General features: G+C 38.3%; 1 protein-coding gene across 4 annotated transcripts in view; it reads left to right on the top strand.

Annotated features, from left to right (window-relative positions):
* Nucleotides 1-26025, top strand: part of PTPRR (protein tyrosine phosphatase receptor type R) — a 236929-nt gene that overhangs the window by 8156 nt on the left and 202748 nt on the right. For all 4 annotated transcript variants that reach the window (XM_073215597.1, XM_037000349.2, XM_037000347.2 and 1 more), the window contains exon 2: nucleotides 8739-9034. In XM_073215597.1, coding sequence (XP_073071698.1) covers nucleotides 8739-9034 — 296 coding nt within the window. The remainder of the gene's footprint in view (nucleotides 1-8738; nucleotides 9035-26025) is intronic.

Raw genomic sequence — 26025 nt, 5'->3', positions numbered from 1 at the left:
TCTGTTATTAGGATGTTATTTGCCTCAGAGTGACAATTAGCAAATTTATATTGTGACCATTAGCACTTCCCTTTGAAATAATTTTTTATTCATAATAGCTATTTGACTTTCCTCATAATCAAATTTCAATTTGTTAGGATTTTGAAGTCCATTAAGATTACAGCCACACAGACCAGAAACGGAGCAAAACCAGTTGTTTATATGAAGCAGCAGTCTAGATCAATCGGTCTAATTGCACTGAAGTGCCAAGTTCAGGGGGGACATAAATCATTTTTTTTCCTGGTTCAGACCTGCAGCGGTGTCCATTTCCTGACTTCAGTGTGCAGAATGGATTAAGGCAACCCTAAACTTGAGATTCTCTGGAAAAGAGCAGGAGTATATCTCAGTGATCCACTGGCCTATACATCCGCATGCACAGAAAAGGATGCACTGCTGTTAATAATGACCCATTTCCTGGTGGAGACTGAAGGAAAATGAAGCGCTGTGCATAACTGCCCACCCCTGGCTTACTTTTACTTACCTGAGAAGGATGCTTAGTACTGATGCCAAACATAACAGTCATGGTGATTAGTTTGAAAGGCCATCAACCATTAACATAAAGGTGTGGTTTTAAGTTATAAGCAATTTACTTTCTTTGCCTTGTTGACTCAAGATTTTTTTTTTCTTCCTGGAAGAAAATGGAATAGCTTAAAATAGAAATAAAAAAGGAAATTGAAATACAGGGGAAAATGCCATATTTTTAGATCACCTTTAGTAACATACCACCGTAGTTAAGAGCATGAATATTGTGGTCAGGCTCAAATCCAGGCATGATCACTTACTAGCTCTGTCACTTAGGGCAAGTATTTAATCTTTCTAAGTCTCAATTTCTTTTTAAAATGGAGATTATGAACTATACAACTGTTCGTTGTTCTTGTGCATTAAGCGGGATAATGTATGTACAAATGCACTGTCTTATTGCTATGTAAGTGGCATGTATTACTTGATTGGGATGGGACAGGTTGGATGATAAATGGTTGAGTGGTATCTTGGAGCAGTTTCTCATTCTTTTTGTGTTTGAGCCAATGCTGGAGAAGCATACATGCCCAAAAGAGATTCTGTATATCAACTGTTTTTTTTTTCAATTTTCTGTCTATATAGGCAAGACACATGTATTTCTGTATGTATAGGCATTATAGGCATGAGCATTACTCACCATGCATGCTTGTAGTGGATTGTGAAGCTCTGAAACACCCACCTATCACTTTTGGCTACTGAGAGGCTGGGGAGATCCTGACTAGGCCCAGGACATCAGATCTCATTCTCCTCACAGCCCTTCTTCAACCCCACCTTGCCCCAACCCTTCAATAAAATAGTTAGACATCCTTGCCCAAAAGTATCCACCTATTCCCAAAATCTCTCTCCCATTGCCTTAGCTAAAAACTCTATCTAAACATGGTATCTAACATCATGTGTTCAGCAAATACCTATTTAAATAAATGTGCAATACAAATTTTTCCTGGATTTACCTGATGATGAATGCAAATGTGTAACATTTTCTTGAATGCCATCCATCTGAAATAACTAGCTCCTGTTACACTGCCTTGCTTAACAGGTCCGGGGAGCTGCCTCCCTAAGTAGTCCCTTTAGGGACGGGTAAAGGGAGAGAAGCTCAAGCATGTAACGAGGGCTGCAATTCACAGCCCTGTAGGCCTCCTATAGGATGGCTTCTCTTCCAAACCTTCTCCTCTATGGGCCAACTGACACTCTGCTGCTCACCACTTGTAGCCCATGTTGCTTCTAGACCATTGGACTCCAAGTCCACCTGGAAGGCTGGTTGTGTTTCTGCGGACACTGGGGAAAACAGCGCTCTTTGAATGGAAAGAGAAAGCAAGGAGGGATAAGGTGATAGGAAGACTCTATACTGGGGATGGTTCAAAGAAGCCTCAGCCTGTTCATGGAACTACTCATCATTCCCCTAAACCCCAGACCTGCTACTCAGCCATATCCAATCTGCCAAGACTCTTCTTTCATTCTAATTTTTATCTCAGGCTGCCTATTATGTATAGCTCCAGTATGGCTCCCTTGGAGATCTGCAGTCCATCAGAAAACTTAGAATTCAATTGTGAAAACTTTTTCGTGGTGCCTCCCTCCTCTATGCAAATACAAGTTTACAGTTGTTTCAGTGCCTCTGAATATTCCATGATAGTTAAGATGTTCCCAGGTGGAATTCTCACAGCTGCTAACAAGTCTGGTCCATTTGGCATGGCACTTGACATCCCCGGGCACCTCTCTATCTTCAAAGCATTAGGATTTCCCATCACACGTCCACAGATTTCTTTTGAGTGACTGGTTTCCTCAAACTGGGAATGCCTGATATTAAGAGAGCTTGCCTTATACATTTTATTATGCTGTTTGTGACTCCTGTATCTGAGCATTAATTGAAGCTTAGAAAATATAAATAAGGGTTTCCTCTCAGGTTAAACATTGGATTTCATAAGGAACAGACAAACATTTCATTATAAGAAAGCAAAGAAAATACAAATGAGTATTTTCTAAATCCCTATGATGTGTTGAACTATCCCAATTACTTCTATAGGTAATCATCTCACCTTTAGGATAGAAAGTTTGTTTCTAAATGGATGCTTGTACTTCTGGGAAACAGTAAAAATATGCCCGAACATGTAACATAATAAAACAAACAAACAAAAAACCCTAGGCTGTAGAATCTGACTACCGGGGTTTGAATCCCATCTTTGCTATTTACTGTTTAAATTATCTGTGCCTCTCTTTTCTTACCAAAAACTGGGGCTAATACCACAGTATCACTTCTGAGACATGATTCTGGGAAAAACAGCAGCACTGTCAGCCAGTAACAATAGGGTGGTAATGCCGAAGGCCCCATGGCATGGGCCTTGAACATTTAATATACTCAGTAGCTAGTAGCTGGAAGGTTTATCATAGTGGCATGTGAAAACTTTCCTTGGTCCTATATTTCAACTTCAATAATTGAAAAGAAAATATCTACACATTGACTAACAGTCCATTAAAAAGAAAAGACTTTAAAGCCTTCTTTTGTGAAGTGTGTCTGGCCTGAAAATCAAATTGACATGCTCCCATTTTTAAAAATAAGAGCCTTTGCCTTATAAATTTAAAAGTGCAAGTTTGCATTGGAGGAAATAAATGCTGTTTTCCAAACTCAAGTATAGAGGACAAAAAAATATCTATAGCCATCAGAGGCACTGCAGTCATGGGCAACCCCACTTCTGGGAAAGCATCCCTCAGTCTCAGGCCTGGGGTAGGATTTGTGCAATCGTCACTTCTGCCACCCTAATCTACAAACTGTCTAAATGCAAAACATCTGGCATGGGCTAAAATATCCCATTCCTGGTGCTAAAGCCACTGCATGCCCAGACACACCCTGAGAACTCCGTGCACTGCACAGTCTGTGTACTACAGTTCGAAGACCTTGTCTGTGTACCTTTGTTGGGGGATATGTGGCAGGCGATGGGGCATGCATCATGAAATCAGGGTCCACACATGCATACTGAGAATCTAGTATCCAGTCTCCCTTGGTGTTAAATTCTCCTGCCTCAGCCATAAATTCCTACTGGGTGCAGGGTTCATGCCTCTAGTCCAGGCCTGTCCACTGCTGGAAGTGAAAGTGCCTCTAGGCCCTGAACTTTACCCCACAGCACCAGCTGCCACGGCTGGCAGTCTGCCCACCCCAGCCTTTGATGTCTTGAAGTTGGCCCTTTGAAGTTGTGTGTTCAATCTCCTACTTTCTCTTTCTCTACCTCCAATTCAAGTGTGTAGTTCTTGCCTCCCATTTCAAGACAGGTTTCTTCTCAACTAGCTGTATTTTAGAGAAGATGTGACCCTTCCCTGGTCCACTCTACAGAAGAATAGCTATTACTCATCTGGTCCTTCCCTAGCAAATGTTCCAGAGGCACTGATTTCAAATGATGGCTGGAGGGACAGGATGGAGTAGAAGTGGTGTCCTGATGGGCCCATGGAGTGCTCCTCAAACTCCTAAATGCAGGCAAAGGAGACCAAGGCAGGCATCTCTCCAAGGGGCAATATGGACCTCCTTCCTTACCTTCCTCCTGCCCTGATAGCAGGCATTTGCATCTCTGTAGTATCATTTCTGTGGAAATATTTTAATTTTGTATGCATTCTAATGTTCATTTTGTTGTGTTTTAATACAATTTATAATCTACCATGAGAATTATTCTTAAAACAGACACTTCTTTTTCTTTGTTTTGCAATTGGAACCCAGCTTTCAAGTCATCTGGTGAACTCTACTGTAAAAATGATAGAAATAGTTTATAATCCCTATTAGTATTTATAAATAATATTTTAGCTATTCACATAACAACAACCAAGGTATCAAAATTAGACTTGACAAATGTACATTACTCAGTGAGCACATACGGAATTCAATTCCTATGATTTCTGCAAAGGTTAGTATTTCTCAGCTTTGTGGCCATCCGGTCATTCCTCTCCACTTCTCCATTTCTCCAGAGGGCATATCTTGATGAAGGCTTTCACTTCATGGCTGTGTAGAACTTAAGAGGTGGTAGAATTCACTCCTATCAAACTTTCTTCCAAGCATCCTTTGGCTCAGATCTTCAGAACTGGGGGCATTGACTGCTTCTGCCTGAGCCAACATAAATCTCACTTCCGAGCAGTAGTTCTAACCCCATTCCTCCTTTATGATTTATGTCTGGTCACATCATCCCAATGGTGCTGTCATAATTGTATTATGTTCCACTCTGTGATATATATCAGATGAAAAATAACTCTGTAAAGATTGGTAAAAATCAGGAAACATGAAATCCTTTTCTTGTAATGTTGCCAGCAGCCCATAGCACTCAGTGGATTTTTCCTGAAGTGGCTGTCTATTCTGTGACTCCCCAGTAGAATTTTTCACCGTGCAGCTCAATTTTGGATGGATGAGATAACTAGGAAGAAGTAAGGCACTACCCAGAGTAACTACAGGGGGCCAGCAGTTGGGGTAGGAGCCACATTTTCTAGGGGAATATCTGAGGAAATGTGAAGGAGTGTTTCTATCAAAGAACATGCAGGAGAAGTTTACAAGATGTAGTAATTAAAAGCATTCCTTATTCTTGTAGGATTCAGGCTCTCTCCTACCTAAAGAAGAATAGAGCTAGCTCAATAAAAATAGAATAATTACTTTCGTGTTGGTTTTCATTTTTATTCTAGATACAGTAGACACACATCACTGGTCAAACACATGAAGCATTTCGTGTCTGAGAATGAGATAGCACCTCTCATGGGATCATGTTTTAACATCCAGTAGACCAGTAACTAGACTAGATTTTAGGAAAACCATTCCTGGGAGAAGGTGTTCTTTCAATGGCAAGATTGTTCAACTCTTTTTTGGAGGGTGGGGAGACCTGTGAATGCTTACAATTTTTATAAACTCAATCATTGTTATTTTGTAGAATCCCTCATTTTGTCATCATTTTTAAAGCTTTTATGACAGAATTGCTGGTTTGAAGATGAACTTTTTGTCAGATTGGTTGTCTGGTGTCAGGACAAAGCAAAACAAATGTGTGCACATGTAAACATATGCATATGTGCACACATGTTAGAACATAACTACAACACACAAACTGAATTTTATAAAACTGGCTTTACACAGAGCCGTATGAACTCTTTCAAAACACTGGTGTAATTTCACATGAATATGAGTAAGAGTGAGCATATGTTTTACCTGAGAGAGATGCTCTATCCTGTACATGGGTGAAGAAAATTGTCTCTGTGCTCTCAACAAAGATGAGGAATGATACTGCACATCTTATATCAACCGTCTCTCTCATTCTTTACGAGAACTGTTTCAGTCTTTCTCCGTTCTTCTGAAACCCCTGATCTTTCCTCCCTTGTCCTCTCTTATGAGATGACTTCTACCCAGAGAAAATAGAAGCTATCAGAAGATAACTTGCTCAACTTCTACCACCAAATCCCTTAATTTCCCTGATCATCTGCCACCACCTAACCCCACGCCATATTTTAATGTATTCCCTCCATTACATCTCCATGTACATCTCCACTTTGATATTTAACAGACATGTAAATCAGTATTTCCAAACTATTTACTTGAGCGTATTCATAATGCTGATGTGAAGAAGGAGACAGAGAGGTGGCATTTGAAGATAGAGAAGACAAAACTGTTCCAGACACTAGGTCAGTGGTCCTCAACTCCAGAGTTTGAATATGATAAGAATTCAATTATAAATTATAAATCCACAAGGCTAGGTTACATCTCCAGATATTCTGTTATGGTAGTTCTAGGATGCAGCCTGGGAATCTGCATCTTAATATCCCAGGTGATTTTGATGCAGGGATCAGAAACACACTTTGAAAATCTTTTTCATAGCTAATGGCTATGATAGGGTTCCTAATATTATGCTGCCAACTTTGTTCTCATTACTCAAGGACAAGGCAGGACTAAGTCCTTTCATATCTACAACTCGATAAAAGGCTGAGAAACTTTAATTGTATTTCAGTTCCACTTGAAATCAGATTTTTTTTCACTTTTCCCTTTAGGCTAGTTATAGCACAAGAGACATTTGATGTTGAACTCATCTATTCTATTTAAACAAAGTAGCTCTAAGAAAGGCTTGCTATCATTGATATCACATAAAAGGAAAGACTGACAATAATTTGTAATTTTCTCAGTTCTTCATTTATTTCTCCCCATCTTATAAACTGCTTCTCCAACCTTGTAAGCTGCTTCTTTCTTTCTTATGGAAATTCTTCGCCATCCCCCACTATTTTAATCTTCTACATCCTAAATCTTTCAGGGACCTGCAAATCTTTTTTCCATGTTAATCTTTACTAACAGGTCTGTCTCAATAGCATTGTCACAGTAGATACACTTATCATGCTATTGAACATTGTAGATTCCTCTTTTTGGTAAGAGGGTCAGTTCCTCAGTTGAGAAACCCCAAACTCATTCAAACATACACTATGCCATTCCTAAAACAAGGAACCATCTTTAGATGAGAAATATTTTAAAAAATCAACTAGGATAAAAACAGTATGCCCATTCTATTTCTTAATTCCAAGGTGACCCCTTCGGTGTTGCCTTTCACAATGTTAGATTCAGTTCTCTAAGAAGGCAGAGAGTAAAGTGCTCGCCTTTCAGTATAGAAACTTTTCTAAGTCACTGCAGTGTCACTTAGTAAGCTACTTTTAGTAAAATACAAAATGAACATCTTGCAGTCAGAAAGTTAATATATCTCTAAAAAAATATGTTAGCACCATTCTCTATTAATAAATCACTGCAAGAATAAGTTTAAAGTATCCCAATTCATAATATTAAGTATGTTCCCAATGATAATTTCATTTCAAAATCTGAGGAACTCTCATTTCATTCAGAGAAACAAAATTTATAGTTATTTCAAGGTTGTCACTGTCCACTTGTCAACTTGGTTAATTATGGTAACTTGACCGCTTAAAAAATTGTCTATTTTAACATGCTTATTGAAGACATGATTGGTTTCTATTACTATTTCAGAAACCACACAAAATGTAACTGTGATTTGAATGATCTAAAAGCCTAAAGTAACTTCTACCCAAAGTTGATTCCCAAACTATTTATTACATCATGGAAGAATGTACTTGAGTTGACTTAAAAAATAAATAACATTTCTTTATATCCCTAAGTGAAAGTCAAATGCATATTGGTAAGACGAATTGCTGAAAATACTAGAAATATATGCTGGTCACAAAAGGTTTGATGGAGGGCAAAAGCTGTAAAAACTAACAATTCCTCTACTACAAATATTCAGTAAGAATTCTAGACACCTTAGAATTGTTGTAAAAATAGGTGAGTCATTTTCTACGGACTGTGTATAGCTTACTGTTGCCCTAGGCGTAACAAGGGAAAATCTGGGGTGCTAGGCACTGTGTGGGTGATCACACAAATTACTATGTTGTGATCTGCTCAGTCTGTTTATCATCGTATATAGAGTATCTTAAGTTTGCTTTTCTAATTGCTGTTTGACCTAGTGATAAGCTTATGACCCATGTGTTATCGACTTCCTCCTGGGGCCAGTGACAAATAGGGGAAAGAGTTATTCAAGTCAATGGATATTTACCTAACAGAAGACAGAAAGGTGAACGTATTACATTACCTGGATGGCCATATTACTAGGCAAGAAGAACAGCATGGTTATTGTTGCACAGCAGTCCCTGCTACCATAGTAAGTGTACTCAGATTTCTGCCCTCAGGAGCTTGAAATATTCAACAAGCATTTAAAAAAATTATACAGGGTTAACTATAACATAACAGGTTAAAATAAGTGTGAAATAAGAATTGTATGAAATGTTATGGATAAAAGGGAAAAATGCTTCAATGGGATATAACTGGTCATCATTTGAGGAACAGATAGAACATCCAGGAATAGAAGCTCAACAGGGTGTGAGAACTGTGGATTTAGGTAAAGGAGGAAATTCCTGATGAAAAGAATATTAGAATATTTGATAAATAGAACTTTTCTGAATTACCCCCACTTATGTCCACCCAAAGTAAAGTGGCTGAGTTGCCTCCATACCACCAAGTGTGTTCTATTTTGGCAGATAATGGTGAAGGGGAAAAAAATGGTGAACCTAAACCCTTCACAAGCCTTAATGCCTCCTAAGAACAGGCAATTCTCTTTATCAGGTATCTTTGTTCATATTACTGAATAAGGTCTTTGTTTTTTGTTTCTGCTTCTTGCCCCTTTCAGGGTGCTTTTCGAGAAATAATGATCACATTTTGGCAATTCAGCAGAAGAATGGGAAGCCAGCATTCATTTATCACCATTCACAAGACATTGAGAAGAGCCTGGATATAGCTCCACAAAAGACGTACAAACATAGCTTTCACTCCCCTTCTGAGGCTCACATAAGCAAACACCACCAAATTGTTGACTCAGCATTTCCTAGGCCTGCATATGACCCGTCTCTCAATCTGTTGGCCATGGCCGGTCAAGATCTTGAAGTGGAAAACCTTCCAATCCCAGCAGCAAATGTAATTGTGGTGGTAAGTATTGCACTTAACTAATGTTGATACTGATGCTGGTACTGTCCTCTGTGGTTGATGCTTGGTAGGAAAAAAAGAAAACGCAACTAATTGAATAGCTACCATTGGATCCCAATGATTATTTACCATCACACTCTCATTCTCTGATACTTCTTTTTTGTTACTTGATTATTGTATGTGGACTTCCCATTGAAAGCCCATGAAATAAGAAACCTTGTCTTATCCTCCACGCACAGTACAGTACATGGTGAATAGCAGCTGCTTAATAAATATTTGAAATCAAAATTCCTTTAGGAAGGCCTGTAGTTGTAGCAGATCATATCCTGTACTGTGCCTCCTGCCTTCTTTGATAATCTGTCCTAAGCAGATAGGACTTGGTCTCAGCTTATGAAAATAAATAATACTTACTGAAGATCTTCTGATCACTTGAACTCAAATCGTGAGAAATGAAGAGAGCACTGAAAGGGAGGAGGTATTATAAGGGGTCACTGGAGTAAATTAGATGGTCTGGGAGTAATTGATGGATAATATTCCTAGTAACACTGAACAAGCATCACCCTTTATTAGTCAAGATGACGCAGTGGTCCCATTGCTTATATTTTGGGGTACATATCCTAGGCCAGAGGTTCCCAATTTGTGGAGGTATCGTAGTTTAAATATGTGCCGACATTTATAATAGTACCTCTCAGGTTTAAAATCACAACAAGAGAATCTACATTAGAACTACAGATCAGCAGCTAAATGGTTGTGATTGCATTCCAGCCCAAAAATATAATCAAATATGTTGACTGTTAAGTCCAACATAATACAGTGAAACCATATTTTGGCAATCTTGTTATGAACCAAACATAATTAAATTTAACAAGCTTTTTTTCTTTTTCTTAAATAGGACACAGCACTGAGAATCAAAGATCCACTCATTGCTGTTTTCAACTAGCATACATTAAGTATTTATTATGGCCCCGTCAGCACTTGGGGTATCTAGAAGTGGAGACAAATGAAATGAAGCCCCTAGTTTTGCTTGGGAAATGTCTGGAGGGAAATGTGGGTAATTCAATAAAAATCATCAATCAAGAACACAAGATGAGCTCTTGTTAAGAGAAGATATGTGGGTCATTTGACATCCTGAAATACTTGAACATTATCTCCATTTACATGAATAACATGTTCTGAAGGTGAAAGCCATGCAGTCTGTCTGTTCAGTGATGATAAGTGATGTTGATGATGTCGCTATATCTGAATATGCCTGTGTTAATGCTAGCACTCAAGGGAGAGATTTTTCTCTAGTGACCGTCATATACCATCAGCTCTTTAAGCCACTGTGAGTTACAGTTCAAGAGGTTTCTTCTGTCTTGTAGTGTCCTATCCTGTCTAGCCAATTTAATAATGAGGAGGATAAAAGGCATCAATGAGGAATTCTGGCAGGTCATTTCACTTTCAGCCTATTTGTGGTTTGGGATTCACAGAGAAGGAAGCTGTGCTTTGGCTTTTGGGTGACGATTTCACGGAGGCAACAGGCAACTGTGTGGTGTCAGCCTTCCCGAACTCCTCCTGATGGAGTGTCTAACCAGGCTATGGCTTTGGGGGCTTCAACAACTGTTAATGCTAATGTTTCCTGAGGTAGATTCACATTATGTCTACACATGGTGAGTTAGTAAGGAAACCAGGAAGTGGGATTATTTGTAAATAAACCAACAATGCCAGCTAACTCAAAAAGCAGAGGATCACCATTCAGTCAAGGATCAGCTTATTTGAAGGTTCATTCTAGCCAGAAAAGAGATTTAGGAATGAAACGTAGATGATAAAAGGGAGATGTTTTGGGGGCTAACTGACTTTGATGGAGTAATTGGGGTGTGTTTGTGTGGCTAAGGTGTCACATGTATTCATATATATGTATGTGTATATATATGCACACACACACACACAGACTATATTGCTTGAGGAATATTGCAGGGGTACCAAATAATTATTTTGTGGCTTAATTTATACCAAAATGGGCCGTGTTAATGAGTATCATTTTCCTGAATTAGGGAAAATCTAGTTTAGTTTTGTTTTTTTCTGCCAGAGTAAAAAACCACCCCCAGGTTTCAAAATGCATATGTAATTTTTAAGGCTTCCTAGCTGCGAAGGAGAGGTCAGTTTTTTGCTCTTCCTATATTTCTTTCTCTGTCCCTTGTTTCTAATATCATTAAGACAATGAATTTTTAGATGAAAAATATAACAGAGGGCATGAAAGATACATGTGTTCCTCCTCCTTTCTTGATTCCTAAATTGCCTCCACAAAACATTTCATAAGAGCATTTGTCTATAAATGAATTTTTTTCCTTTTTCTTCTTTCTTTTATAATCAAGAAAATCTGCAGTTTACTTATTCCAGGGAGAGGACAGCACAATTAGAATGTTTATCCCAAAGAATGTTAATTGTGCCCAGAAGCTCAACTAAAAAGCTGTTATTAAGACTTTTGTACAAATGCAATGTAGGGGGAATATGAATGTCCTCAAAGCTCAAGGTCAGCGCTGGGTAGGAGACCAAAAAAAAAAAAAAAAAAAGGTTTTAACTAAATGTGTGCTGAAAATCCCATGGATCTACATCAGGCACAAGACAATAAAGTCAGGAAGGAGGGAAGCCAGGGGTGTGAGTGAAAACAGCAGGAGTAAAAGCAGCTATAGCCTTTTCCAATTCAGCAAGTTCTGCCTAGGTTGCAGAGAAGAATGTTCTAGCCTGGGCAAAATCTGAGAAAATTTGAGAGTAGGAAGATTTTGCAATATGAAGGATGGGGGATTAACGGCTTATTCCACAGAATGGACTGGCGGGAAGGAAAATAAAAGGAAGAAAAGGAGGGGAAGAAAGGATGGTAGGAAGAAGAGGAAAATGAGAAATGAAAGGGGATAGGAGACAGGAAGGAAGCAGGGAAGGTGGGAAGGAGGGAGGGAGGAGAGAACATAGTGGCAATTTTGGGGGCAGCAGGAAGACTTCAACACATGAGAAGATGATGGGGAGTTTCCAGGACCTGAGAAGGTCTGTATAAGATTCTACGATCCTAAGTTTCTTTTCCTACTTACCCAGACAAGCATACAACAGTCATTCTCTTGTTTTTGACACAAAACATCCTTTGCAAATATTTTTATCAGATGATTGATTTAAAAGACTATTAAGGCCAAAAGTTTGGATAATTGTGAGTTTCAGTTACATCTTGAGGTCTGATTTATGCTTCACCTCAGCTTGGGTCTCTGTTGACCAGTGTTTGAGTTTCATCCTACAGGTAAAGAGATAATTCCTAGATAAGATTTGAAGGGCTTTGAAAGTCCAGCCTTCTCATTACTTTGCCACAGTAAATAAATTTTGTAGCATTTATTGTTTTGTGTGATGTGGGTAAACAATTGTTGGCACTTTTTCAATAGAACAGTCTCATCGTAAGTTTGTATTTGTGTAGTGGATGTCTCAAAAGGTGGGTTTAGTCTGTATACCCATGGTGGAAATTCTGCCATGTCAGGGAAAGTTTATTGGTTAGGAGTCTTTTGTTGCAAGTGATAAGAATCCAGTCCCAAGTACAGAAAATGTCATGGCTCAAGTAACAATACTTTTCTAGTAGTGCCAACTTTAGGTATGATTTGATCAAGGACTCAAATAATTGACCAGGATCCATCTCCCAGCTCTGCTGCTTCTGGGGTGGCTTCATGCTCTGACTGACTCTTTTTCATCTCAACATCTTGCATGTTCACACTCAGTGGGAAAGAAGGACTCTTCCACAACTGTCAATAATATCCTGGGCATCTGTATGACTAGAGCAATTTCACTTTAATTACTCACTTCGTCCTTGAACAACTTGTAGTTAGGTGATAAAGTTAGGCTAATGCTCTCAAACATAAGCCACCTGACTCCCCCCCCCCACAACCACAGAGCATCCCTAAAACCCACATGCTGTATATGGGAGGGAGGTTACCTGAAAAAGAAGTGGGACACTATTAACAAGCAAAGTAGACTAGATGCCAGGTAGCAACTAAATGGATGCTAAAGCAGAGTGTCTGAACTTCAGTTTTCAGACACAATAGCGCATTCAAGAAATAATGAGGATATGAGGAGTTACAACTTGGCCTCAGGAATGTGATTCTTGTACAAAATGGATGACTGAGTCATACTTTAAACTCTCTGACAGTGGCTCAAGTAAGCAGCAAATTTACTGACACAGGAGAAAATTAAGGTGCCTGGGCTGTGCCCTAACACCCAGACTGTTTGACAATGAGAAGGACTATAATTTAATACTGTCTGTTGGACCCATAATATTATGTCCCAAGAATGTCTCAAATATGTGAAAACCACTGTAGCCTCAATACTTGATGGTGGCTGCTTCTTTGGTGGGGAATAAGAAGTCTGTGTCGAGCTATAGGGGAAGCAGGTGCATAGGCTCATTCTTGACTTAAGTGACTTGCTTGTGGTGGGCACACATAGAAAGTGTGATTCAGATGCAGGCTTTGGGAAAATAATGAATCATTATGTGTCAAGGGCTTTCAGGGTCGAATAGTAAGTACCAAGTCCAAAATGCTGAGTGGATGGATGTCAGATACAAGCCTATTGTGATTCAGGCTGTGACTTGGATGTCTTCCAATACAGTCCTGGGACACTTGTCCTGAGTTCCTAGAGGGAATGAGCATCAAAGTCTGGGAGAAAAATCTCTGCCATGTTCTAGAATGGTAGTGCATTTGCTAAAACAATCAGATGTGTAATTCTTTTCCTTGATTTTCAAATAAATGTAATTCTATTGAGAAACTTCCATCTGCCTTGAAAATGGCATTTTTGTCTGTGGACCCTACAAACTTTGTCATTTTGGATCTTACCTGTGTATTAGTTATTTATTGCTGTGTGACATATTAGCTCACCGTCTAGCAGCTTAAAACTAGAAACGTTTACTATTTCACAGAGTTTCTGAAGGTCAGGAATCTGGGAGCAGGTTAATTGTGTAATTCTGCCTCAGGGGTTACTGCAGTCAAGCTGTCAGCCAGAGCTTAGGGTCTGAATACATGACTGAGCTGAAGGATTCACTTCCAAGTTCACTCACACGGCTGTGGGCGGGAGGCTTCAATTGCTCAACACATGGACATCTCCACAGGGCTGTTCACAACATGGTTTCCCCCAGAGCATGTGAAGAAAGAAACAGACACCACACTGCCATGTATGACCTAGTCTCTGAGTTACACACCATCATCTCCAGTTTATTCTATTCATTGGAAATTAATCCCCAGGTCTAGCTCCCACTCATGGGGAAGGGACTACAGAAGGCGTGAATACCAGAAGACAGACATCATTGGGGACTAATGTGGAATTTGGGTACCACAATCTCCAAAGCAGAATTGGGTTATCTTTCTGTTAGACCATTGCTTGTTATGTACTTGTATCTATGAACTTCAGGAAAAGTAACTGTGTTGAAACTGTATGACAGAAATTTCATCATATATGGTGGGATGAAACTGTCAGTAAAGAACTTTCTTGCATTAAATAAAAGACAAACTCATCATGAGGTGTCAATTTACAGACAAAGAACTTAAGGCCCCATATCAGTAACTTTCTCTAGGTTATACAGTTAAAACTAAGTGCTAGAGGCAGAATTCAAATCCAAATTTATCTGACTTTAAAACAAACATTTAAAATTTTACAATGAATCATTTGGTTTGCTTTGGGAAGATATTGTAACAGAAAATTGCAACAGAAAATACTTAACTTTATGAATTACATGTTATTTAAGCTAATGTTAATGTTAATTTTCATCCTCTGAAAATGTACTCATTGGTTGCTAGATGTTATTCTTGGAGCCAGAGGATAAAAGGTAAAAGATCCATGATGGCCATTCTACAGATAATGACAAAAAATGAATTATAGTGTCAAAGTCAATTTTATCTTTAATAAAGCCTAGAGATGGAGAAAGACAAGTGCCAAATGATTTTCCTCATTTGTGGAGTATAACAATAAAGCAAAACTGAAGGAACAAAACAGCACCAAACTACAGACTCCAAGAAGGAACTAGTGGTAACCAAAGGGGAGGGGTGGTAGAGGGCAGGTGGGGAGGGAGGGAGAAAGGGATTGAGGGGTATTATGATTAGTACACATGGTGAGAGGGGTCACAGGGAAGACAGTGTAGCACAGAGAAGGCAAACAGTAAATCTGTGGCATCTTACTACACTGATGGACAGTGACTGCAATGGAGTACTCGATAATATGGGTAAATGTAGTAACCACATTGTTTTTTCATCTGAAACCTTGTTAAGAGTGTATATCAATAATACCTTAATAAAAGAAAAAAAGAAAGCTTAGAGAAAAAAATGCTGTCATCTACTTAAGAAATTTGGTTAAATTTTTGCTCTTTTCTCAACTTGTAATCTAAATACTTCATTTTAAATTATAAGATCTATTATTATATGATCACCTTCCTTTTTATCCCTAACATCTGTATTTTGGAAAGCTTTGTATTCAGATTCTCTACTGCTGCAAAATAGTCTTGAAGTAGAAATTCCATTCTTGAACTTGGCATCCTGACAGTCATTAACTGTCACCATCTGTTGCTTTTCTCCATTTCTAGCTGCTAAGGCGGCAAGGAGGATGCTGAAACACATTCTGGAAATGCTAGAGGTCAAGCTTAGGCAATCTCTACATGAAGTTTCGACACATGACTACTTAGTACATCTGCTTGTTTTAGATCATTTAAATTCAACATTAGGATGACTGAAATCTTAAAAGAACTGATTTAATTGATTGCCATACTAACTGGACACAGGATGCAATATTTTTGTTTTGACTCCAAAAGGAATGTACTTTCATAGTTGCAGAATATTTAGAAATGTAGAGAAGAAAAACAAGGAAATAAAAATAATCCTTAACCCTTTAATAACAATCTCACCCTGATGTATGTATCTATGTAGTCTTCCATATATAAAGGTATAGATTTTTTTTTACAAAAATATGGAATCTACATACATGAGGTTTTGTAGTTTTTTTTTTTTCACTAAGCTTATATTATGGACAACTGTATATGTCATTGTATAAAGCATATTTAGAAGCTTCTAAAAATCCCATTGTAAAATAGATTTTGTAGTTTTAGGTATTGACTTATATTCCCCAAACACATTCAATGATTTAAGCCACTAATTCTGAGAGGAAAATACATGTTGAATGTATCAAACATGGTGTTCTTTTCATTGCAACTGCCTAATTAATGTTGTTGAGAGAATTTAGAGAGCTTTTCTTTAGGAAAACTACCTTCTTTATGAACTCTATATATAATTATAATATGGGATTGGCTTGTCTTTTTTTTTCCCACTTGGCCAAACTGTGTATATTCCATAGGCCTTAAATCTAAAGCAAGGGAATTATTTAAGGCAGCCAAAGAAGTTATCAAAACAAAAAAAGAAAGGATCTTCTGTTATGACCATAAAATGTTCTATTTCAGAACTTTTCACAGAGGAAGATGTAAAGTGCTGTATTTCTCTATGTTGGATCCTTAAAACTCTTTTTAATCAAGAATTTCCACAATCATGTAAAAACAAATGTAGTCTGCATATAAATAAAGAGGGTATCTTTTCTTTGGAGCCAATATTTAGTCATCATGTGTCTCCCTAAAAAATTGCTGTCTGGTTTTTCACTTGTTAAGAACTGTTTGTTCTCTTGTACCCTCTGTGAATGTGCCCCCTTCCTTCCTTCCTCCCTCCCTCCCTCCCTCCTTCCTCCCTCCCTCCCTCCTTCCTTCCCTCCCTCCCTCCCTCCTTCCTTCCTTCCTTCCTTCCTTCCTTCCTTCCTTCCTTCCTTCCTTCCTTCCTTCCTTCCTTTCTCTCTTTCTTTCTTTCTTTCTTTCTTTCTTTCTTTCTTTCTTTCTTTCTTTCTTTCTCTCTCTCTCTCTCTCTCCTCTCTCTCTCTCTCTCTCTCTCCCTCTTTCTTTCTTTCTTTCTTTCTTTCTTTCTTTCTTTCTCTAGTTCTGTCTAATCATAGATACCTATAAATAATGCTTTGTTTTTCTTTTTTTAACTATATAATGCTTTACTTGAAAATCTAACTGCTAATGGATAATTAGATCAGGCTTTCTGGGCCTCTGGCCCTGCCCGTGCAGATGGGACTGGCACTATTTAGCAAATGCCTCAGTTCTCTCAGCATGATCCTTGTAACTCAGATGGCAGAAACAATTTGTTCCTTTCTCTTGTTTTAGGAAACACAGGAGCTTAAAGTCTCTGGAAGGTTCTCTCTCTGGGCAAAGTTATGATGCTTACTCATCGGTAACTTTTACCTTTAGTAACTGAGCTTAGCATGCTGCTGCTTCATACCATGAGTGACCATATGGCCACCCAGCAACCGAAGGTTGTTTATCTCCTGCACTTTCATCCTTTCTTTTCCTAAATCACATGTTTCCATGAGTCTAGACTGTGCTAGCAAATCCTACTTCTAATACCAAAATGTTCCTCCTGTGTTTTTCCTCTCTATGACTCTCAATACTTTATTTATGATGTTTTTGGCCACCAAATATGAAAAAGGGGCAGGTTTCCCACACCAAGCAATTCTGTGACACCAGGTAGGTATCCTACAATTTAATTCAGGTCCAATACTATCTATCTAGAGATAGCACCAGATTATTTTACTTACTAGATTAGCAGTTTATTATATAAGGATGTATCTTCAGAACAGGGAAATAACAGATGCATAGGGCAAGGTCTTTGGGAAGGGGTGAGGAACTTCCATGCCCTCTCTGGTTGCAAGTTCACCTTCAGAGAACAGCCTGAAGTTCTCTGAACCTGTTCTCATGGGTTTTTATGGATGCTTCATTACATGGGTATAGCTGATTAAATCAGGGGCCATTAGTAGTTATTCAACTTTCAGCTCCTCTCCCCACCCCAGAGTCGGGAGTGGTGGGACTGAAAGTTCTCTCCTGGAACCTGCCTCCATCCTCAGGGAGTGTCCAAAAGTCACTTATTAACATAAACTCGGGTGTGATTGAGAGGGCCTGTTATGAATAATGAAAGACACCCATTTCACCTTTATGGCTCTGGAGTTATTTGAGGAACTGTGAACAATGCTAAATAGCATAACAAAAAATGCCTTAGGTCAGAAGCTACAAGGATTTTAGGAGCTATGTGCCAGGAACTGTGGATGAAAACCAAAGTATTGTTTCTATTTAAAACTCCCAGTATTATATCATCTTAGCCATTTATCTTTGTCTTTTCATAAGGAAGATTAGTCATTATCTTGTACTGTAAACCTTCTCCAAATTTTGTTTTTGAAGTATGAAAGTATAATACATCCATTATTCATTTCCCAAGTTGATTCTTTTCTTACCTGTCTGCCTTATTTGGACCATTTGAGTCTAGAAAAATAAGAGGACATAATCAACTTTATATGTCTTTCAATTTAGCCTACATTTTCACATGATTTAGTCTTCACTGAAACACTAAGTGATAGATAAATTCAAAGAAAAAAGAAAAAGGCCCACTTTTGAGGGATAGACCAAATGTTCTCAATTTCCAAGATTGCTAGAAGAGCTGTGTTTGTGAGGTTTGTTTGCCCTCTGTAGCTCTGGGTCAGAGGGGGTTCCCAGCTCCAGGCAAGTTAACTCTGGATTCACCGAGACAGAAAAATGACAACATAAAGTCGAGGGTATAAAGGGGCTCATATTCTTGTGCATCTCACAGGATGGGAGTATGTCCTTCCCCCTTATAGCCTTTCTTAATACTGTGAGAAATAGCAAACCCACGGTCCTGCTGCCTCGCAGGCACATTGTTTCTTTAAGGGATTCCCTGTTTTGCAGAGGGACTCCTCTACTGCCTCAGGCATCACCTCCACCTCTTCCCAGTCCTGGGGAGGGGCCCACTCCTCTAGCAGGCAAGCCACCTCAGCCCATATGCCCACTGCAGGATACCTGGGTGTCTCCCCATACATAGGGGCAGCCCACTAAAGTGCCCCTTCCAGGAGGTCAGCCTTTTTCCTTTTTTTTTTTCAGGCAGGAGTGGGTTCCCAGCTCCAGGCAAGTTCACTGTGGATTCAGTGAAACTGAGTAATGATAATGGAACATTGGGAATAAAAAGGGGCTCATACCAAGCTTTATTCTCATGATAGTAGGTCAAGTGGCAGACTCCTGTCTACCTCCTTCTCTCTGCCCCAGCCCCGCATCTCCTCCGCTCTCCTGCTCACCTGCTCTCTTCTCTAGGCTCCCTTCTCCTGCTTCCCTCTGCTTTTAGTACCGGGTGGAACTCTTCTAAAAGCAATATCGGTCATAATAGCTCATTGCCAATGGGTATGCAAGTATGTGCCTGTGCAGTAGGCTAAGTATTGCCTCATTACACGTACACAGTGGGTATCAGGTGAGGATCCTGGCCATGGAACTTCCATTTTCCATTTCTAGATGATTGTTGAAATAATTTCATCCAGGAATGTGGAGTTTCTGGTGAGCTACTGGCCCATGGCTTTGACTGACTATTCTCCCTTTTGTCTCTCTCTCCTTCTCCAGCCCTTTTGTTGCTTAATTTAGGCCATTTAAGAATTTTTCTTCATCAGTTCTTTGTGTGTTAAGCCATTACGTTGCTTTCTTTCTCTTTTTTAGAACTGGCCTGTTTTTTAAATAGGAAATATAGGGCAGCAAATAGCAAAGTATATACTAAACAGGCTACCAGGCAAATTCTTTGTAAGCTTTCAAAAATTAGCATTGTTCAATGGGTAAATGAGTAAAAGAAAAATTCTTCATGCATGACAAGCAATGGTGTCTTAACTAAAAATTTTTAAATTATAAGATCAAATGACTAAAATCACTCTATGCCAAGCTGAATTATGAAAAATAGCTGAGTTATAGGAAACAATGCATTTTTGGTGAGTAACTAGTATAGTTAAGTCATGGAGACTGGAGAATATGTAAGCAATAACTATAAAGAACTAAGTGTAAGTAGGGGCAACTTGATTCTCAGACAGGCAACAGTTTTAAATGTACACCTAATCCTTGCTCCTTGAAACATTCATTTATGCAAAAATATTATTGAGTGCTTCTATGTCTTAGGTAATAAAGCAGACGGTGGGGATACAAAAGTGACAAGATAAAAATCATTGCAGTTATTTCAGGCATATTCTAATAGGAGAAAGACAATGAAGTAAATAATTGAACATGATAATTTCAGATGGTGGTAAGTAATGAAGCAATGAAGAAAACAAAACAGTTCTGTGGCAGGGAGAAAGTGGTGGGGACGACATCATTTTGGATACTGAGGGATTTGATTAGATATTCAGGGATACTTAGGGATTGAATCAATGTGTACCTCCTAAATGGAAGCCCTGTGGTGGAAGAATAACTTTGGAGTCAGCAGAACTATGTTGGAATCCCATATTAGGTGCTTACCAATTATGTTTCCTTTAGTGACTTAACATCTCTGTTCTTCAGTTTCTTTATTTGTAAGAAACTGATACTAATAATACCCAACCTATGGAATGGTTGTGGGAATCGAATGAGACAAAGCATTCAAAGCACTTAGTATCATGCCTGACACATAATAAGATCCTTATAAAAATTAGCTGCTACTATTAGCATTATATGGAACAATGGAAAAATGTATCTTTCTAGTCTTAATACCAAGAATACTTGTATTTCTCCTGAGCCACTGGTTGGTTTATAATTATATATTTTAAATGCTCTGAATCATATTTCCCTCTTTCTCTTGCCTGTTAAAAAGCTGAGAGCCAAATTTGTGGTCTATCTCTAGCAAATATGGAGAACTTTATTGAGTGTTTTATTTATTTTCTGAACTAACTTCATTCTTGGCTGGATGTTTTCTTCATTCATTTTCCTTCTAATTTAATTTCCTTATTTCCTTACTTTTTATTCAATTTTATTTTGTATAATATGTGTTCTTTGTAAGCTGTCTTAAATCCTTTTGGTAACAAGTTCTGTCTAAACAAATAGTCCCTACAACAAAAAAGTAATCAGTGTGAACAAGTTGAATCTGAATGTGACCCAGCAGGAAATCCCCTTACTAGGGAAAATTTGTTTACCATTGGATTTGAAAAAAAGAATAAAATATAGCTCCTATGAAAGGATTACAATTTGTATAATAATATGTTTGGCTCACTGCTCAGCCATCCCCAACCTCAGCCCAATCCCAATGTCAGACACCAATCTTTCTTCCCCGTGAGCAGTTTAAGGCAGTGCGAACAGAATAGTTTTAGGAGACATCCTGGATTCTCACGTCTGTTCTGACAATACCTTTGAGATTTGGGGCAAGTCAAGGAACACTTCTCATTTTAGTGGTAATTATAACACCTGACCTGGCCACCTTCTTCAGTTCTTACCGGGTCAGTGAATGTTTTCTGTAAAGCATAACACGTCATAATGCCCGCTGGCACAATTGTGGTGGCGGTGGTGGTGACAATGATAATCAGCAAGATTGTCATTTTTGTTGCTGATCTACTCTGGTTTTAGGGTAAAATTCAGTATTGTAATGGGCTTCTTGCCTCTACAAATCTAGCAGGTACCCTTCACACCGTACAAGCCAACAGCAGCCCCTGGAGCTGTGCATCATACAACTCATGCAGCCGCATGTGGTAGACCTAAAACCCTGCTTGCTTTCCATTGCTAATTATCTGGTTCTTGACACTGTCTTCTCTTGAGTGTCTACTTTGTTCCACCAACCCAGTCAGCTCTGCAGCTCCTCTGTACCTGGAGACCTGTCTTATTACTAGTTTTGTCTTTGGACTCAGATCCCACAGCCTCTACCTGCTGGTAGCTTTTCATGTTGCCATGGGCCACCTTCTGTGACACTCCTACCTGCTGCTGGGATCTGCCGAAAGCCAAACCATCTTTTCCAACAATCAGAATGTGCTAACACCTGCTCTGTGTTCACCTCTTGTCACTTGTCCCCAGACACAACTCTTTTTACGTAAAAGAATGTATTATTAATCCAAATATTAATTATTGGTAACCTAATACTTTATCAATAACCTAATAATTTATGCCCAGATTTATTAGGGAAGATCAGGTAATAAGGATTCCACGCACATAAATATACCATAGGAAATTGTAGCAGACCTTTATAATTACACAGGGATGTAAATGTTTTTAATTTATATTACACATTTCTCTATTTTAAATACATACATAATATTTTTATTATTTTAAAAATTCACACTCTGCAACTTGCTCTTCTTAATAATAGATCATAGATATACTGCACAGTCTTTAGATATAAATTTATTTCTTTTAAATAACTGCATAATTTTCAAGTTTGCATATACCATAGTTTCTTAAACTCTTCCTCATGTTCAGTGTACATCCAGGTTGTTTGTAGTTTTCTTTATTTGTGTGTGTGCCACAACAAAATTGCTGTAATAGGTATCTTTTATATATACTCTTAGAGAAAGAAAAACATATATATGTATGTATGTATACATATAACATGTATACATATATGCATATATGTAATATGCACAAAATACATGTTTCATTGACATATTAATATGTATGAATAAGAGATTTTCAAAAGAGAGATTATTTATCCTGAGTATTTTAACTACTATATTACCAAACTATTCTTTTCTCAAATGTTGTAGCAATTTACCCTTCCACCAGTAATGGGTAAAGGTACCTAACTGACTCAAAGTCTCTCCAGCAACAGTTGGTAGTTGTTCTTTTTAATTTTTGCTGACAAGGGGAGTAAAAATTATATCTCATTATTGCTTGCATTTGCATTTCCATGATGGTGTAAAAGACAAAGTATCTCTCATGTGTACTGGTTATGTGAATGTCCTCCCATATAATTGCTTATTCATAACTTGTATATCACATTATCTTCACCATCCCTTTGTCTGCCAAATGGGCAGCATGTACTTCTTATGCTGACATTTCTCTTTTCTATACAAATTTTGCCTTACAAATTCTTAATTGTTTTGTGCTCAGAATGTTTATATTTGCCTCCTTTTAAAAGCAACCTTTTGTGATTGTCTTTTCTACTTCACAGTATATTGTGGTCAGTTTTACAAGGCAGATTTAACTCTCTATTTGTGTTTCTCTAGTTTATACATAGATGAACTCGTGCATGTATAGTTCTATGTAAGTGAGAAACCATTCTTTGTTTATTGAAACCATTTTTGTTTAATTTTCTTTGTGGTTCCCTTCCTCTTTCTTCCTCCCCTTCATCCACTTCATCTTCTGTTGAACCCCCCTAGTCTCCTGGTCATTTACACTACAAACCCTATGTTCTTACTGTTTATACTTAATACTTAATGTATCCTACTGTTTATTTTCTTCATGCTGATGTAATCCCCCCCCCACACACACACATACACAGTCACACACAAATGTGTACAGATAAGACATACATAAACCTCTGCTGGGATTTTTGTCAGTTTGTCTTCCACAAAAATGGCATATATTATAGACAATTCTCTCCTTTTTTTCCCCTTCCCTTCCCTTCCCAGTGATACCTCAAGGAAAACTTTCTAATCAATGATCATGACTGATTCTTTTTGTTTTTTAAGGTATCATTGACATACAATCTTATGAAGGTTTCACATGAGCAACATTGTGGTTACTATATACCCCCCTATTATCAAGTCCCCACCACATATCCCATTACAGTCACTGTCCATCAGCGTAGTAAGGTGCTAAAGAGTCACTACTTTTCTTCTCCCAGTGCCCCCTACATTATGTGTGCTAATCATAATGGCCCATTCCCTCCCCTTTGGTAACCGCTAGTCTCTTCTTGGAGTCTGTGAGTCTGCTGCTGTTTCGTTCCTTCAGTTTTGCTTAGTTGTTATATTCCACAAATGAGTGAAATCATATGGTACTTGTCTTTAGCCTCCTGGCTTATTTACTGAACATAATACCCTCTAGCTCCATCCATGTTGTTGCAATTGGTAAGACTTGTTTTCTTCTTACAGCTAAATAATATTCCATTGTGTATATGTACCACATCTTTATCCATCCATCTACTGATAGATACTTAGGTTGCTTCCATGTCTTGGCTATTGTAAATAGTGCTGCAATAAACATAGGGCTTCATGTTTCTTTTTGAATCCGGGATATTATTTTCTTTGGGTAAATTCCTAGGAGTGGAGTTCCTGGGTCAAATGGTATTTCTATTTTTAAATTTTTGAGGAACATCATATTGCTTTCCACAATGGTTGAACTAATTTACATTCCCACCAGCAGTGTTGGAGAGTCCCCCTTTCTCTGTATCCTTGCCAGCATTTGTTTTTCCTTGTCTTTTTGATGTTGGCCATAGTGGTGTGAGGTGATATCTCATTGTGGTGGTTTTAATTTGCATTCCCTAATAATTAGTGATGTGGAGCATCATTACATATGCCTGTGGCCATCTGAATTTCTTCTTTGGAGAAGTGTCTTTTCAGGCCCTCTGCCCATTTTTTAATCAGTTTATTTGCTTTTTGGGTGTTGAGGCATGTTAGTTCTTTATATGTTTTAGATGTTAACCCCTTATCAGATGTGTCATTTACAAATATATTCTTCCGTACTGTAGGATGCCTTTTTGTTCTACTGTTGGTATCCTTTGCTGTACAGAAGCTTTTTAGCTTGATGTAGTTCCATTTGTTCATTTTTGCTTTTGTTTCCCTTGCCTGAGGAGGTATGTTCACGAAAAAGTTGCTCATGTTTATATTCAAGAGATTTTGCCTATGTTTTCTTCTATGAGTTTCATAGTTTCATGACTTACATCCAGGTCTTTGATTCATTTTGAGTTTGCTTTTGTGTATGGGGTTAGACAATGATCCAGTTTCATTCTCTTATATGTAGCTGTCCAGTTTTGCCAACACCAGTTGTTGAAGAGGCTATCATTTCTCCATTGTATGTCCATGACTCCTTTGTCATATATTAATTGGCCATGTATGTGCAGGTTTATATCTGGGCTCTCTATTCTGTTCCATGACTGATTCTTTTTAATGGTGTATACTACTTCATGTGGTTATTGCATAATTTAATCAACCATTTCTCTATTAATAATAATTCACAATGTTTCCTCCCTTATTTTGGGCCCTATGAATAATGTTATAAGGACATCTTTGTACATATGCTGTTACATGCTAGTGTTTTTATTTCTAAGGAATAGATTCCCAAAAGTGAGATTGCTAGGTTGAAGCAATATATAGCTGGATTGGGTTCCCAAAAGACAATAGTATTTTGCATTTCTATCAGGAAGTACTAACATAGCCCACACTTCACCCCCTTCATCAATAGTATTCTCACTCTATTTTTGTGACCAATAGGTGTAAATTTATATCTCAGTATTACTTCTAGTCTCTTAAAGCAGCTACCAGGAGTAAGTTACCCTTTCTGAGTGACTCCAGATCAGTTGTCTGCTGTTACTGCATTGTGCAGTCTATTTCCTTTGGGAGTTTCCTGACTCCTGTCTGCATAGCTCAGTCTCAGTACGTGTGCCTGACTCCTGTGGCCTCCTGAGCCCCACCTCCACTCTGCATACGTGGCTGTCTCTTCTGTGTTTGAAAAGTTCAGACTTTAAAATTTGAAGACTGTATCTGTTCAAAACATTTAAACATCAATCAGTAGAACTCAATACCGGCCCAAAGAATACCATTTACTCTTTCAGTTTGATATTTCAGTGATCATTCCATTCTTAAAGAAAATCTGCTTTCCAAAATGTGCCTATAGCTCATAAGAGGCAGTTAAAAGGCTTGGGTTCTGTTATTTAAAACCATTGAACACCAGTGTCAGCCTATTTGGAGTATTAATAGCCTGGGAACCCACTTCACATAACAAGAAATATTTGCACCCTCAAATTACCAGCTTAGAAAAGGCTGACCACCTTCATCATGACATATCGACAAATTATTTAATGACAGATTATTTAATGACAAATTTTATGTTTGTCACTCACTCTCCCTATATCCTGCCACCACGTAACTGAAATTTACAAAGACGCTGGTCTGTATAGTACCGTAAATGCTGGCACATCTAGGAATTTTCTTTTCTTTTCTCCCTACTGCTGACCATATCCCTGGTATATTCTTAGGGT

The sequence above is a fragment of the Manis javanica genome, chromosome 10, assembly GCF_040802235.1.
Source record: "Manis javanica isolate MJ-LG chromosome 10, MJ_LKY, whole genome shotgun sequence".
Taxonomy (NCBI): domain Eukaryota; kingdom Metazoa; phylum Chordata; class Mammalia; order Pholidota; family Manidae; genus Manis; species Manis javanica.
This window is presented reverse-complemented; position numbering and strand designations above follow the sequence as displayed.